The 16630-nt window shown below is 62.8% G+C and overlaps 1 protein-coding gene across 4 annotated transcripts in view; it reads left to right on the top strand.

Annotated features, from left to right (window-relative positions):
- The window catches only part of SCHIP1 (schwannomin interacting protein 1), a 165661-nt gene that overhangs the window by 135461 nt on the left and 13570 nt on the right, over positions 1–16630 (top strand). For all 4 annotated transcript variants that reach the window (XM_055124918.1, XM_055124920.1, XM_055124919.1 and 1 more), the window contains one exon: positions 13004–13122. In XM_055124918.1, the coding sequence (XP_054980893.1) occupies positions 13004–13122 (119 nt within the window). The remainder of the gene's footprint in view (positions 1–13003; positions 13123–16630) is intronic.

Below are 16630 nucleotides of genomic sequence, written 5' to 3' on the forward strand. Positions count from 1 at the left end.
CCAGGTCCAGCCCCCGGGGGTCCACCCCCACCTCCCCGCACTGACCAGTGGCCCAGACGCCAAAAGCGAAGAGTCCTGAATGTCAGCGCGTCCCGATTTGTTCTCAAAACCTGGAAGACACACTTATGTGCTTTGCCACGGAAGGACACCTCCAGGGAAGTGCCCGGTTTAAACACATAAAAACGAAAAAGTATAGGGCCGGAGCGACAGCACAGCGGGGAGGGCGTTTGCCTTGCACGCGGCTGACCCGGGTTCGATTCCCAGCATCCCACAGGGTCCCCTGAGCACCGCCAGGAGTGATTCCTGAGTGCAGAGCCAGGAGGAACCCCTGTGCATCGCCGGGTGTGACCCAAAAAAGAAAAAAAATGAAAAAGTATAAAACTCAGGGATGGGAGTCCAGAACTAGCCCGCCCTTCGCAGTAGCGTCGCGATCCGACACACGTGCCTGAAGGGCCCCAGGACCTCGCACCCTGCACCAACGTCCGTGGTTTCTCTTGGGAGCTGGGCAAGGCCAGTGCTGCCTGTGTCCAGCCACAGCCCCAGTGTCCTGGCGGTCCCCAGCTCCCAGCAGCTCCCCCCCAGCCCCCCCGTGGGCTCAGGGAACTAGACCAGCTTCGCTCTCGCTCCGAATGTGCAGTGAGTGTCGGGAAGCCGCCGGCCCTGTTTTTTCAGCCCCTCCGCCCGGCCGGGTGGCAGCCAGCACCCACGGCAACAGCCGCTGCCTCCTGCAGACACTTGGTTCCAACCGGGCCTCATCCCCTAGCAGACAAGCCCCAGGAGGACCGGGGAGGGGTCCAGGGAGGGGGCGCCATGTCAGGCCGGAGCCCCACACGCCTTGGCAGCACGTGGGGGTCCAGCCCCAGCCCTGGGTGCGCCAGCTGGGCGGCAGGGGAGGGGAGTCTCACCGAGCAGTGCTCAGGGCTGACTCCTGGCTCTGTGCTCGGGTGCAGAGCACCATATAGGGTGTGTGAGGTGGAGCTGACCGGCCGTGCATGACGCAGCCCGTCCCCGCTGTCCTGTCTTTCCGGCCCTGGCCTCGTGTGTTCGTGGAGGAAGGCCGGGGCCTGCTGACCCACTGCTCACGGTGATGGTTTCCCCCGCCCAGAGGCCGCGCCGCCTCCCCTCGGAAAGCCGTGGCCGGGCGGCTGGCCAGGCACACACAGACCTGGCGCGGTGGCCGGAGAGAGACCGCGGGGATGCCCTCGCCCTGCCCGCCGCTGACCATCTCCAGCCCCGCCCCCCACGGGGCCAGCAGGGAGTCATGAGCACTGCCGGCGAGAGCCGAGGATGGCGGGTGTCGGGTAGCAGTGGTCCCCGGATTTAATTGTCCCCCTTCCCCTTTCCGGGGAAGAGCCTACTAAGCGCTGCCCCGGAAAGCCCTTGGAGCTGACAGGACTGTCAGCTGTTCCCGGGTGTCCCCGGCTGTCCCCAGGGCCCCACAGCCTCCCCGTCACCAGGCGTCCAGTGTGAGAGACGCAGCCTCAAGCATCTGCTCGGGTGGGTGGTGCTGTGGGTGCAGTTGGTGGGGTGCGGGAGCTTCTGGCCTGGGCCCTGGGGTGGGGGTGGGGGTGAACCAGAGAACATTCCGGAAGGCACGCAGGGACCCAGGGCCTCCTACTGGCCCGACCCCTGCAGACCACCAAGACCGTGCCTGCCCTGGGCTGGGTCCGGGCTCGGGGAGGGGCCTCAGGGTGGCCCCGCCAAGGGTGATGAGGCGTCACGGCGTCGTGCGCTCCCCCCCGGGCTCCGGGCTGCCCCTCACCCTGACGGCGCGCCAGAAGCCCAGAGCTCTCCTGGAAACGCACTTTCGGGGGCCGTGGCCTGGGTGGAACCCGAAGGTCAGCTCAGCGAGGGGGACAGGTCAGCTGTTGGAGCTGCCTCTAGGAGGGCGGGGTGCCTCAGAGCCCCTCCTAGAGGCCCCCGGGAGCACTGTCGTCCGAGTGTCAGGACACGCTGCATGACTGGGCTCCGACGGGGCTGGGGGCTCGGGGACTTTGTTTCCGGTCCCCAGTTCTCTCTCCAGTCGAGAAACTCCTGGGTCGCCGCATCCTTCCTGCAGACCGTGCCCGCCACGTGTGGGCGTGCGTGCGCAGAGCTGAAGGCGGGGCGCCCGTCGGTCTGTCCGTCAGGCCTGGGTGCCCGCGCCTGAGTCTGAGTCCTCGATCTGCTGGGAGCTCGGCCGGCCGCACCGTGCACTGGGCCCGCGCTCTCCCGTCGGCCGCGTCTCCTAAGCTCTGGGATTTTATTTTATTTTATTTTATTTGCTTTCTGGGTCACACCCGGTCATGCACAGGGGTTACTCCTGGCTCTGCACTCAGGAATTACTCCTGGCAGTGCTCAGGGGACCCTATGGGATGCTGGGACTAGAACCCGGGTCGGCGGCGTGCAAGGCAAACGCCCTACCCGCTATGCTGTCACTCCAGCCCCAGCTCTGGGTTTTTAGTTCCACCGTGACAGAGTGGATTCTGGGTGACAGAGGCTGACGGTTTGCTGGGTCTGACGTGGGAAATCTTGAGTTGGGGCCACAGGAAGTCTCATCCCTTCTGCTCACGGGAGAGGGGCCGGGTACCGGCTCCCTGCGGGGAGAGAAAGGGAGAAGCAGAAATCCTGCCCCTCGGGACAAGCCGGAAACCATCGCTGTGTTGGAAGGAGCCGGGGTGGGGGCGGGGAGGGGGAGCAGGCGTCCCTGTGGGGGCTGCCTTCCTGGAGGTGTCACCGGGAGGGGGCAGGGCACACCCCCTCCTCCCAGAGCCTGGCGTTGAGATTGCGTGCTGCCTGGCCCTCGCCGTGAACCCCAGGTTCTGGAAACTGTGTTTGCTTATCGTCGGGCACAGCTGTTTCTGGTCTGGAGGGGACGGAGCTGAGCGGGGGGAGGGGACGAGGCGGGGTGGCCAGCTTCAAGCTGCACCAGCCTCTGCCTGCCGGCTCCCAGCTGCGCGCAGGGTTCCTTACCCGCCCCAGCTCCCAGCTTGCTGGAAGTGGCCTCAGCTGTGGTGAGCAATGCAGGGAACACCAGCCCAGACACAGTAAGCCCAGTGACCGCTGTGGCGCACACTGACCCACGACTGAGTAACTGCTATAGCACTCAGTGACCCATGTTACCGAGGAACGGTTACAGCACACAGAGTACTGAGTAACTGCTACAGCACAGTGACCACAATACTGAGTAACAACCACTGCAGTGCACATTGACCACAGTACTAAGTAACCACAGTAACCACTGCAGCACACACTGACCTCGATACTAAGTAGCTGCAGTAACCACTGCAGTAGACACTGACCTCAATACTAAGTAACTGCAGTAACCACTGTAGCAGACACTGCCCTCGATACTAAGTAACCACAGTAATCACTGCAGTACACACTGACCACGATATTAAGTAACACAGTAACCCTTCAGTACACACTGACCAGGATACTAAGTAACCGCAGCAACCCTTCAGCACACACTGACCAGGATACTAAGTCACCGCAGCAACCCTTCAGCACACACTGACCAGGATACTAAGTCACCGCAGCAACCCTTCAGCACACGCTGACCACACACTAAGTGACAGTCACCGGGCAGAGGACACTGACGCACCATCCACTGGCCCTTAGAACTAAGTGCAGCAGTTGCTGCTGAGACACTGGCCCACATAACTAAGTCCCTACAGTCACTGCACGGCCCGGACACAGGTGGTCACCGCTCCAGGGCATGTACCACTGTGAGTGTGCAGGGGGTCTGTCTGGCCTCTGCTCCGGCGCGGAGCCATCGGGATAAAGGGCTAAAGCCATCGGGATCATGCAGCGCCCCCATCCCGGGGAAGGATGCTCTGTCCATGGAGTGATGCGGCTGAGGGCCAGGGTGTTCACACGCCGTCTTGTCACTGCTCTCTGTGGGTAGGGTGACCCTGTCTTATCACAGTTCTGAGACCAGGTGGGGTGTCCCCAGCTTGTCACTGTTCTCTCCCTGGGACCCGAGTGAGGTGACCCCCTCTTGACACCGCTGTCTCTGGGACCCAGGTGGGGTGTCCCCATCTTGTCAGTTCTGAGCAGGTGGGTCTCCCCAGTTTGTCTCTGCTCTTGCGGGGGCCCGGGCACAGTGGAGACGGGGGCTGTGTTTGGGTCAGAGACTGAGAGCATGGACACGCGTTCGCCCGTGGACGTGCTGGAGGTGTGCGTGGCCTGAGACTGACCGGTGGGCAGCTGGTGGCCTGGCCCTGTCCCAGGTGCAGTTCGGCAGGCCCCTGCGGGCTTGGTCTGGGGCGTGAGGCAGTGCTCGGCTCCCGGCACCCAGCCGTGTTTGCAGTGCATCCGTTGCCCATGCACCGGGCACGCCTGGCCGGTCTCAGGGGGGAAAGGGGCGAAGCGTCCTCCCGAGAGGCCGGGGGGAGGCGGGGGGCTGCTTCTCCGCCTGCAGAGGCAGCTCGAGCACCGGGGCCCGACGTGTCCTGCGCTGGCCTTCCGGTCGCCTCTGTGGCGGGCGCCCTGGCCCGGGGCTCCTCCCGCCCCCTCCCGCCCCTGCACTCTGGGCCGTGGCGTTTATTTTTATCTCCCGACCCCGCCCCGGAGCCTGGCGGGCTCCTGTCCAGACCCGGCCCTGGACAGGGGCGGGAAAGGTGAGAGGGACCCAGGCGGGCGCTTCAGGGCCACGGGGACCCCGGGGGGCAGGGGAGAGCAGTGTCGGGCGGATGAGCCGCGGTGACCGCAGTGCCCAGACAGGATAGCGTGGAGGCGGGCGGGGCGGCGGCCCAGACCCAGGGCAGGACGGGCACGGCCGGCTGGCATGGCAGCGTGAGCGGGCGGGCGAGCGGGGGCCAGGGCTGGGCAGCCGCTCGGAATTCCTGGGAGGAGGTTTCTTCACTGCACCGGCAGCGTGAGGATGGAGTTGGACAGTGGCACAGTGTGTGACGTCAGCAGGCAGGAATGCCCAGAGCTGGAGGGGGACTATAAGCAGGTAAGGGGGAGGGCTCCTTGCTGGGACCCGCAGGGGTCGAGCCCCAGGAGGGGGGGGAGGAGGAGGGAGAGGAGGAGGAGGAGGAGGGGGAGGAGGAGGGGGAGGAGGAGGAGGAAGGAGAGGAGGGGGAGGAGGAGGGAGAGGAGGAGGAGCAGCAGCAGCAGCAGCAGCGGGATGTTCAGGACCCGCCGGGCACTATCTCCTCTGTCCCAAGCAGGGGCGGAATCCCAGGTCCTCTCCGGGACTGGGAAGTTCTCCCAGGCGTTCACTGCGAGGCAGCTTCTCCATCAGGGAAGGCTCCGTAACGGGGGACACATCGCCCGCCCGAAACCATTACTCGAAAGTCGAACCAACCTTTCTAACCCGAGACTTAAAAATATACATATGGAAAACAAAGTTTTCCTGAGTGAGGTTGGGTTGGCTACTGATTAATTTTTTTTTTCCGCTTTATTTTCCCAAGTAGATCCAGTATTTATTCTTCCAGGACTTGCCTTTTCCCCAAAAAAGTGGATTCGCAGGTCTGGGGGCTGCTTTGGGTGGAGCGCCGGGTAATGACAGGTCTGAATAAAAATAGCCGGAGCTGCGGCCGGGCAAGTCGGCCGAGCGGAGCCCAGCGGACGCGTGTCCAGCCCCGACGCGAGCACAGGCCAGGCCGTTCGCTCTAGGTCAGGGCGAGGTCACGGCTCTGGGAGCAGAAAGCAGGCCACCCGGAGTGGAGTCCCCGCGCTGCTCCTGCCTGCCGGGCTGGGGGCTGAGACCCTCCCTGCGTTTGCTCTGAGCCGTGCCAACGCGGCTGTCTCAGGAGCTGCTTACAGACCTAAAATAGACCGTGCGGCCTGCACGGCGTCCGTGCCGGGTCCTGGAGCCACCCGTCCCAGCTGTCCCTTCCTGCAGCGGGGACGCGTGGGGTCAGCCACTCCCTCCCCCGGGCCCGCCGAGCAAGTGCAGTTCCCGGGGTCCGCCCACCCCTTTTCCCAGACAGACTGCAGGCCGGGCGGGAGCCACAGCACCCCCACAAGGCAGGGACAGTGAGGTGTCAGAGACCCGGGGTGGGGGAGAGCTCACAGCCCTGCTCGCAGCACCCACAAACACGGGTGTTCGCCCCACGGGCTGCCTCAGGCCCAGAAGAAGGCCGGGCCCTGCTGGACGGACCCCAAACGTGAAACTCATTCTTCCCGGTGCCAATTTTGTGAGCACATGCCATGGCGGTGCCCTAGGAGGAAAAGCACAGGTGGGCCACAGGTGGGTCCACAGATGGATGGTCCCGTGGATGGTTCCGTGGACAGGTGGTTCCGGGGACAGATTTTTTCTGTGGACGGATGGTTCCGTGGACAGATGGTTCTGTGGTTGGGTCATCTGTGGACAGATGGTTCCGTGGTTGGTTGGCTCGTGGACAGATGGTTCCATGGACGGATGGTTCCCTGGACAGATGGTTCCGTGGACAGATGGTTTCGTGGACGATGGTTCCGTGGATGGATGGTTCTGTGGACAGGTGCTTCCGTGGACACCTCATCAGACTGGCAGCCTCCATTTCCAGGACACGGGGGGCAGGGCGCAGGGGTGGCTGCGGGGCTGGGCGGGGCTTGCACGCAGGCCCTGGTGTGGCACCAGTGAGGGGAAAGGGCAGAAACGCAGCCCCCGCCCTCAGATTGCTCTTCCGAATTAGAATCGCTGTTGCTCTGTTTTCCCTGCGCTCTGAGGGTCTTGCTGTTCGGTTGGCTGCAGGCACGATTGAATCAGGTGCATCGCAGCGCCCGCTGCCCTCCGGCGGCGTGTGCCCGAGCACGCCCCTCCGACAGAGGCTGTGGCCGTGACTCGCACTCGTGTCCCTGTGCAGACGCGTCCCTGTGTGTGACGCCGACGCACTTTCCAGCACAGTGCTCACAGCAAATAAGACCCCCAGTCATCGCCCCGCGTGGAGTCTGTGAGGAACTGGCCCCCCGGCCCCCACCAGAGACCCCAGATCCCTCCACGGCCGCGCTGACACATCAGGCCTCGGGCGGTTCCCGAGTCGGGCAGACGCGCTGGAGACGGCGGGAGGGAGGAAAGATGGTTCCCCCGAACCTGGGGTCATTCGGTGCCGGCCCCCAGCCTGGGCCCCCACACAGACTGCGTGTCCTGCCCCACGCGGCCACTCCTGGCCACAGAGACTCAGCCTGTGCCCCTCCGTGCCCCAGAGCAGCACTGCGGGCACACGGCACCCCCAGGGGCGGACCCTGCAGAGCCCCTGGTGGTGCTTCCTCTCCCTCCCTCCCTCCCTCCCTCCCTCTCCCTCCTTCCTCCCTTCCCTCCCTCTCCCTCCTTCCTCCCTTCCCTCCCTCTCCCTCCTTCCTCCCTTCCCTCCCTCTCCCTCCTTCCTCCCTTCCCTCCCTCTCCCTCCTTCCTCCCCTCCCTCCCTCCCTCCCTCCCTTCTTCCCTCCCTCTTCTTCCTCCCCTCCCTCCTCCCTCCCTCCCTCCCTCCCTCCTCCCCTCCCTTTTCTTCCTCCCCTCCCTCCCTCCTCCCCTCCCTGCTTCCTCCCCTCCCTCCTCCCCTCCCTCCCTCCTCCCCTCCCTGCTTCCTCCCCTCCCTCCCTCCTCCCCTCCCTGCTTCCTCCCCTCCCTCCCTCCTTCCCTCCCTTTTCTTCCTCCCCTCCCTCCCTCCTCCCCTCCCTGCTTCCTCCCCTCCCTCCCTCCTCCCCTCCCTCCCTCCTCCCCTCCCTGCTTCCTCCCCTCCCTCCCTCCTTCCCTCCCTTTTCTTCCTCCTCTCCCTGCTTCCTCCCCTCCCTCCCTCCTCCCCTCCCTCCTTCCTCCCCTCCCTGCTTCCTCCCCCCTCCCTCCTTCCCTCCCTCTTCTTCCTCCCCTCCCTCCTTCCTCCCCTCCCTCCCTCCTCCCTCCCTTTTATTCCTCCCCTCCCTCCTTCCTCCCTCTCCTTCCTCCCCTCCCTCCCTCCTTCCTCCCCTCCCTGCTTCCTCCCTTCCCTCCCTCCTTCCTCCCCTTCCTCCCTCCTCCCCTCCCTACTTCCTCCCCTCCTTCCCTCCTTCCCTCCCTCTTCTTCCTCTCCTCCCTCCTTCCTCCCCTCCCTCCCTCCTTCCCTCCCTTTTCTTCCTCCCTTCCCTCCTTCCTCCCCTTCCTCCCTCCTTCCCTCCCTACTCCCTCCCCTCCCTCCTTCCTCCTCTCCCTCCCTCCTTCCCTCCCTTTTCTTCCTCCCCTCCCTCCTTCCCTCCCTCTTCTTCCTCCCCCCTCCCTTCTTGTCCCTCCCTCCCTCCCCTCTTTTCCCTCCAGTCTCCCTCCCTCCTGGGCTTTCCACTAACGGTCATTCTCTCCTGGCCCCAGGTCCCTGCCCCACCCCCACACTGCCCCTCTGACCCCAGATCTAGCGCCCCATTTCTAAACCCCTTATGTGGAGCTGGGGGACCCCTGGGTCCTGGTAGCGCACTGGGGTTCAGCTGCTCCCGACCGGGCCCTCGATGTGGGAGCTGCTGGGTGGCTGGGGGAGGGGAAGGGGAGGACAACTATTGTTCAGTAGCACCCCTGGGTGGACTTCCTGGAGGAGGTTCCTCTGAGAACTGGGGTGCGGGGTACTCAGGCTGTGGGTCTGAGGGCGCGGCTCCCAGGGGAGAAACCCATTTCATTGTCAACTGAGCACTGAGGACTTGGCGTGTAAATGCATCACGGGGCGGGGGGGCTTCTCCGAGGCAACCCCCGGCTCGTTCCCCTGAGTTCCCACCCAGTCGGTGCTCTCAGAACAGGGCGACTGAGCAGTGACCTGCCTGGGTCTGTGTCCGGCTGTCCTGGCTGGCCTGTGTCCGTGTGTCTGCCTGGACTGGCTGTCCTGCTTCTGTGTTTGGCTGTCTGGCCGTCTGTGTCTGTGTGTCTGTACTGGCTGTCTGTGTCTGTGTCTGGCTATACTGGCTGTCTGTGTGTCTGTACTGGCTGTCTGTGTGTCTGTACTGGCCATCTGTGTCTGTGTGTCTGGCTATACTGACTGTGTCTGTACTGGCTGCCTGTGTCTGTGTGTCCGTCTGTGTGTCCGTCTGTGGCAGAGGCGTGGGTGGCCAGGAGAACCCACCGCCCCCCGTGCGCGCGCCCCTCGAGGCTGGCCGGTTGGGCGGTGAGGCCCTGGCCCTCCCCTGGGCACCCACCTGGGTGCTCGAGGGGCCCGTGGGGCGTCAGAGCAGGGCAGAGGAGGCCACGGTGCCGGGTCCAGCTGCTCGAGCCGTTCTCTGACGGGGGCAAAGGGCTGGCAGGCAAACTAAAAGGCCACCCGAGTCGGGGGTGGCGGGAAGACGCGACTCCTGGACTGTGGGGGGGGGAGAGCCGAGGGCCCGGCCCCTGCACGCCGTTTCCGGAGAAAGGAACTCGGAAAGGCCAGCGGCCGGCTTCTCTCCCGCCTTGAGGAATGAGCGAGCGAAGCCCCCGAGCGTCGTCCTTGCCCCGCCAGGCCCAGACCCCGCCGGGCGCCTGCTGGCAGAGGACAGCGTTCCCCGGGGCCCGAATCCTCTCCGGGGCCCCGGGGATGCTGCCAGGGCGATGGGGCCCCGGGCGACGGAAGGCACCGGGCCAGGGAGCACTGACGGCCTCACAACAGGCTCCGGCAGGGCCTGGCAGCAGCCCGATGGCATGTGACACTGTGCCCGTCCCTCCCTGAGCATGGGGCTCTGTCTTCCCCTGCACGCAGGCGCTGTCTGAGCAGGGGCTGGGCCGGGCCAGAGAACCCCCAGGTCAGAGACCCCCGAGGTCAGAATCCCCCAGGTTAGGGCTCCTCCCCAGGTCAGAGGCCCCCGAGGTCAGAATCCCCCAGGTCAGAAGCCCCTCCCCCGAGGTCAGAGACCCCCAGGCTAGGGACCCTCCCCAGGTGAGAGCCCCCCTGCCTGACCCCAGGCCCCCAGCCCGACTCAGAGCCGGCGTTTGCTGGCCCGCCTGTGCCCAGCTGCGCTCCCGGTGCCACAGCTCCCTGGGGGCCCCCTCCCCTCCCAGGTGGGAGGGTCGAGTCCTGGGCCTTGGGCCTCTGCAGCGCAGCCAGGAGGCTCAGGCTCGACTCTGACTCAGCGGCTGGGGGCCTGGCTGGGGGCACGGCCTCGGGAACAGCCGAGGGACAGACGCACGACCCAGGAGAGACCCGTTTCCATGTCCCCCAAGTGGCCTGGGGACTGTAACCCTGAGGCACCCCCCGGCCGTCATGTTCCCCGGGCCAGGCGCCCGCTGCTCTGGGTTTGCTTCAGATTTGTTTCCCGGAGTGTGTCCCTGAGAACCTGGGCACCCACCGCTGCGCCCCCAAGAACGTGCCAGAGACACAGAAAAGGCTCCTGCCTGGGGCTAATAGGAGGCACGGCCGGGGCTGGAATGGAGAAAGGGCCTCGAGGGCTGACAGGCCCCGGGACATCCATCTCCTGATGAGTGTGAGGTAACGGACAACCACCTCCTGACCGAGTGTGAGAAACACCCACATCCTGACCAGTGTGAGGGTGACGGACACCCACATCCTGTGAGGTGACAGACACCCATGTCCTGACCAGTGTGAGGTAACAAACACCCACATCCTGACCAGTGTGAGGGACACCCACATCCTGTGAGGTGACAGACACCCACCTCCTGACCAAGTGTGAGAAACACCCACATCCTGACCAGTGTGAGGGACACCCATATCCTGTGAGGTGACGACACCCACGTCCTGACCAGTGTGAAGTGACAGACACCCACATCCTGATCAGTGTGAGGGTGACGGACACCCACATCCTGACCATGTGAGGTGACGGACACCCACGTCCTGACAAGTGTGAAGTGACAGACACCCACCTCCTGACTGAGTGTGAGAAATACCCACATTCTGACCAGTGTGAGGGACACCCACGTCCTGACCAGTGTGAAGTGACAGACACCCACATCCTGACCAGTGTGAGGGTGAGGGACACCCACGTCCTGACCGTGTGAGGGTAAGGGACACCCACGTCCTGACCGTGTGAGGGTGAGGGACACCCACATCCTGTGAGGTGAGGGACACCCACGTCCTGACCGTGTGAGGGTAAGGGACACCCACATCCTGTGAGGTGAGGGACATCCACGTCCTGACCGTGTGAGGGTGAGGGACACCCACGTCCTGACCGTGTGAGGGTGAGGGACACCCACGTCCTGACCAGTGTGCGGGTCCTGACATGAGGGCTGGGGACCCCCCACCGGGCTTGGGGACCCGTCACCATCCGAGCAGGAACAGGAGGGTCAGCTCCAACACCCCCTGGCTGCAGGCCCAGGCTCGGAGGTGCCAGGTCCCCTCGAAACTGTCCCCTGAAATCTCCCTCCCATCCCCCGGGGCGGCTGGAGACGGGCGGAACCTCGGGCCCGGAGCTCCCAGGGCAGAGGCCCGGGCTGCCCCCTGTGGTCAGCACGGGCTGTTGGGGGCCGCACCCAGCAGGGCCAGGGCTTGCTCTGCCAGTGCTCAGGGACCAGATGTGGTGCTGGGGCTCGAACCCAGGTGGGCCACCTGCAGGGCAAGCGCCCGCCCCACTGCCCCATGGCTCCAGCCCTGACCCTGTTTTTAAGACAGTTCCGTGGCACGAGGAGCCTCTCCAGAGACCGTCTGTGCTACGGCCTCGGGCTCTACGCCCAAGACGCAGAGCTGGAAAGGAATACTCCAGGGCAGGGAGCCCGTGGCAAGCCGACTTCCCGGGTGCACGGGGACACAGTGGGAACGGGACGGGGTTCCCAAGGGCCCCTCCCCCCGCTTGGCTGCGAGTCCAAAGCACCGTCGTGGCGCCAGCAGAAGGGTCTGGGCTGCAGGCCCGAGGGTCTGGACAGCTGGACACAGCCCGGGTGAGCTCACGCCTCCGCCTGCGTGTGGGCCCAAACCTGGGCCTGTGGACCCCACCCTGGCCGCCAGCACAGCGCTGGGACCTGCCGAGTTTATTCCGGGGCCCCAATGCACTCAGCCGTCTGAGGTCCGGGGTCGCTGAGTGAGGCCCTTCCTGTGGGCTCTGGGGCTGGGGAAACACCCTCACACACACCGCACAGAACCGACCTGGCACGTTTCTGAACATTGTAGTGAATTTGTTTCAGGAGACGCCGTGAGCTCTGGTTCTGTTTTGACAGAATGGGGACAAGCAACTGGTCGTGTGTGTGTGTGTGTGTGTGTGTGTGTGTGTGCGCGCGCGCATCTGTGTGTGTGCATGTGCATGTGTGTGCCTGTCTTCATCTGTGAGTACATGTGTGTGCGAGTATGTGCATGTGTGTGTGCGTGTTTGCATGTATGTGTGCACATGACTCATGTGTGCATGTGTCTGTGCGTTTGCGTGCTGGAGAGTGAACTCAGGGCCTTCCTTGTTCATGCAAGACAAGTGACGTGTCACTGAGCTATATTCTTGATCCTTTTTTGGTGGGGACACACCCGGTGATACTCAGGGGCTCCTCCTGGCTCAGAAATCACTCCTGGGGGTGCTCGGGGGACCATATGGGATGCTGGGGATCAAACCTGGGTTGGCCGTGTGCAAGGCAGACACCCTCCCTGCTGTGCTCTCTCTGGCCCGGCTGTTTTATTTCCTGAGGAAACGCGGTCCTGATCCCCCGAGCCCTGTTAATCGCAGGGGGGCGGGGAGCTGAGCAGAGTCGGGCTTAGGGACTCTGACCGGAGCCAGCGCCATGCGCTGCCAGCCCCCCACAACGGGCGGACAGACCCCGAGGGCCTGCCGGAGTCCGTGGAGGCGGGGCCCACCTGTCCGTCTGAGTCCACCCGTCTTTGCCGAGTGGAGGCAGGGACAGTGTCACCCTGGGACAGGCCATGCAGGGGGGGGAACCGTCTGACTCGGGATGGGCCGCGCCCACCAGCACCTTCCTCAGCCCCCGCAGGAGGCGGGAGGCAGCTTCAGCCCCGGGAGCTGAGCAGGGCCCGGCTAGCGCCCCGCAGGGAAAGGCAGCTTTGCCCGGGGTGGGGGGCCCAGCCCGAGCCCCAGAGCCAGGGGAGTCACCCCCAGCACCCCCTCAGAAACCAAACCCGGAGCTAACCCAGGGACCGCCAAGCACCGCCGCTGCCAGCCCCGTCGCGCGCCCTGTGGCTCGAGGCGCCCGCTCACGGCCTCTCCTGTCCCCCGACTGCAGGCACAGAAAAATGAGAGGGAGTCGATCCGGCAGAAGCTGGCGCTGGGCAGCTTCTTCGACGACGGCCCGGGGATCTACACCAGCTGCAGCAAGAGCGGGAAACCCAGCCTGTCCTCCAGGTGAGCGTCCGGCGCAGCGCCGGCCAGGGCTCGCGGGCGGGGCCGCTGGCTTTGTCCCTTTGCTCCACTGGCCCTGGGGGTCTCGGCGTTCCTAGTCGGCAGGGTGCTGTGGGGGTCCCCATCGAAGGGGCCCGGCTGGGGCTTGTTCGGAGACGCGGAGCCTGGCCCCTCCCCTGCTGCCCTCCCGGGGCCTGCCCTGCTCCCTGCCCACCCGAAGGGCTCCCGAGGGGCTCCCAGTGCCAGCCGCCGGGTGGTAAACTGAGGGGCTGTGTGGAAAGAGGCCACACCCAGCGCCCTGCCCGCTCCTCACTGCCGGTGTGCTCTGGCAGGGGCTGAGGGGAAGGCCGTCAGCAGGCTCGGGGACACGCGTGTGCCGGGCGCCATGTGAGCCCGGCTGACGGCGCTTCTCCGAAGCACCCGGCACGCCCGCCGTTCCTGCGAGTCGGTCATGGCGTACGCCAGCACTGGGCCGTCTCTAGGAACCTCCATCCGGGGTCGCCTCTAGGACACTGTCTGTCCCTCTGACATCGGGGTCGCCTCTAGGACACTGTCTGTCCATCTGACATGGGGGTCGCCTCTAGGACACTGTCTGTCCATCTGACATGGGGGTCGCCTCTAGGACACTGTCTGTCCATCTGACATCAGGGTCTACTCTAGGAGACTGTCTGTCTGTCTGACATCAGGGTCGCCTCTAGGACACTGTCTGTCTGTCCATCTGACATCAGGGTCTACTCTAGGAGACTGTCTGTCTGTCTGACATCAGGGTCGCCTCTAGGACACTGTCTGTCCATCTGACATCAGGGTCTACTCTAGGAGACTGTCTGTCTGACATCGGGGTCGCCTCTAGGACACTGTCTGTCTGTCCGTCTGACATCGGGGTCGCCTCTAGGACAGTGTCTGTCCATCTGACATCAGGGTCTACTCTAGGAGACTGTCTGTCTGTCTGAAATCAGGGTCGCCTCTAGGACACTGTCTGTCTGTCCGTCTGACATCGGGGTCGCCTCTAGGACAGTGTCTGTCCATCTGACATCAGGGTCTACTCTAGGAGACTGTCTGTCTGTCTGACATCAGGGTCACCTCTAGGACACCATCTGTCTGTCTGTCTTACTTCAGTGCCCTTCCCCCACCAGTGTTCCGGAGACTCAGTTTTGTTCCCTGGCTGGGGAGGATAGAAACTCATCGAATTTCCCCGCCATCTCCCCTCCATTCACAGAACTGTCTGTCCCAGGCTTCTAACCACATTTCTGTTTTATTTTTATTTATTTTTTTATCTTTATATGTTTATTTGGTTTTTGTGCCACCCCTGGCATTGCTCAGGGCTTCCTTCTGGCTCTGTGTTCAGAGATGACTCCTGGCAGGGCTCAGGGAACCATTTGGGGTGCCAGGGATCGAATCTGGGTGGGCCTCGAGCAAGGCCAGCACCCTCCCCGCCGTGGCGTCCCCCGCGCCCTGGTCTTCCCTTGTGCTGCGGTGTTGAATTTCTCGGCATGTTGTGTGTCTCACGGCTGTTGCCCAGCTCTCCTCACGCTAAATCTCTATGACCAAACTCTTGGCTGTAGCATAGCTCACTTCCACCACATTCACGGTCCGTGCTTCCTGCCGTCTTATGTGAAAAGCATCTTCTTCCCCAAGGCCCAGAAGACGTTAACCTCGATTTCCTGCCCAGAGCTGCAAGTTCTTAGCTTTTTGCTAAGTCTGGGCCCAGCGGTACCTGGCGTGGGGGGGTCTCGTCTCTCGCCTGCCCTGTTGGCGGGAATCATCCAAAGTCCTGCTTTGGCTCGGGGACCTGGCCGGGATGTGTGGGACCCCCCCGGCCGCAGCAGTGCTCGGTTTCTGGATAAATGTTTCTCTCCCTCCAGTGGTGACTCACCGTAACTTGCAGGCAAGCTTTTTTTTTTTTTTAATCTTCTTTTATTTAAATTTTATTTTCTGTTGGGTTCGTTTGGGAACCAAACCTGGCCGTGCTCAGAGGTCACTTCCGGTAGTTTCAGGGGTCACTGGCGGTGCTGAAGACCAAGCCGGGGCCTTGGTGCTCTGATCCCCAGATAAATTTTAAATCATTTAATCGAGTTCCTGAAAGTGGTCTCGGGACTGGGCTGGGATTGCCCGGGGCGGAGGAGTCAGTCAGGAGTCAGGGCGGTTTATTCATACCTGGACGCTTCCCGGCGCACGCACTCGGGCTGCCTTTACTTACATCTTCCCGAATATTCCTGCGGAAGCTTTCGTGACCTTCCCTGTAGTCACTGGACATCTTTGTCCTGTTGATTCCCGGACACTTGACATTCTGTAGGACCTTCGTCCCCTCAGCGGCGGTGTTGGCAGAACGTCACTCTCTGCTCATCATCCCCCCGATTTCTCTGCCCTCCCTCCCCTCCAACAAACCTGCTTGGGGGCCTCGGGGATCTTTAAGCAATATCATCTCCCCCCCCCAAAAAAAAATCCCTTGAAGCTTCTTGTCTCGCTTTCCAGTGCTCAGGTCTGTTTCCCACTGTTTGTTGCACTGTCTGGGTCCCCTCAAGCCCCGGGATTTAAGCTGGAATCTCAGCTCATTCTCTTTATCTATTTTTCGGTGGGAGTGCTCACACAGGTGCTCCAGGCCATCCTGGTGATACTGGCCCAGCTTGCGGTACAGCTGCGGGCACGGGCACCCTCAGCAGTGCTCAGTGGGCGTTGGGGGTAGCAGGGATTGAGCTTGTATCGTCCTTATGCCGGGCGTGTGACCAGCCTCTGGACCAGCTCCTGGTCCACGTCCTGCGCTGGATGGAACGTACCTCCTCACTCCCCGTTGATAAGGGGGCCCCTGTGGGCGGAGCGATTGGACAGCGGGGAGGGCGCTCGCCTTGTAAACAGCTGATCCCGGCTCAATCCCCAGCATCGCATAGGGGATGTGCGATGAGCCCTGAGCACAGAGCCAGGAGTAACTCCAGAGCATCGCTGGGTGTGACCCAGAAACCAAAAAAAGGGGGGGGGGGAAGGAAAGGAGGGCAGAGAGGTAATACAGGGGTTAAGTGCTTGGGACCAACCCCGGTTCAATCTTTGGCACCTTAAGGTGGTCCCCTGAGTCCCAATGGGACTGAGCACAGAGCCAGGAGCACAGTCCCGAACAGCACCTGACAGGGCCCAAAATGCAAGGGGAAAAAAAGGAGTTGTTATTGTTTGTTATTGTTTCTTTTTATGAGATTAGTGATATTCCTTTATATTTATAATTTACACGGGACTTGTACATGCCAGGGTGCTTAACTATCGTGTTCTTTCCTCGCCTGTTGAGATAATTGTGTGACTTGCTCTATGCATCTTATCATAACTTGCATTTCCAAACATCAACAATCCCTACAGACGTGATAGAAACCAGGATTGGTTTTCTATACACTACGAGGTATTATGTATAAAAACCATGATATTGTTTAGAAGATTAACTTTCATTTTTAATATTTTTTGAGCTTTTCACATGAGACCCTTATTTATCATTTTGATTTTTTTGTTTTATTTTTGGTTTGGGGGCCACTCC

The sequence above is a fragment of the Sorex araneus genome, chromosome 2 (assembly GCF_027595985.1).
Source record: "Sorex araneus isolate mSorAra2 chromosome 2, mSorAra2.pri, whole genome shotgun sequence".
Classification (NCBI taxonomy): domain Eukaryota; kingdom Metazoa; phylum Chordata; class Mammalia; order Eulipotyphla; family Soricidae; genus Sorex; species Sorex araneus.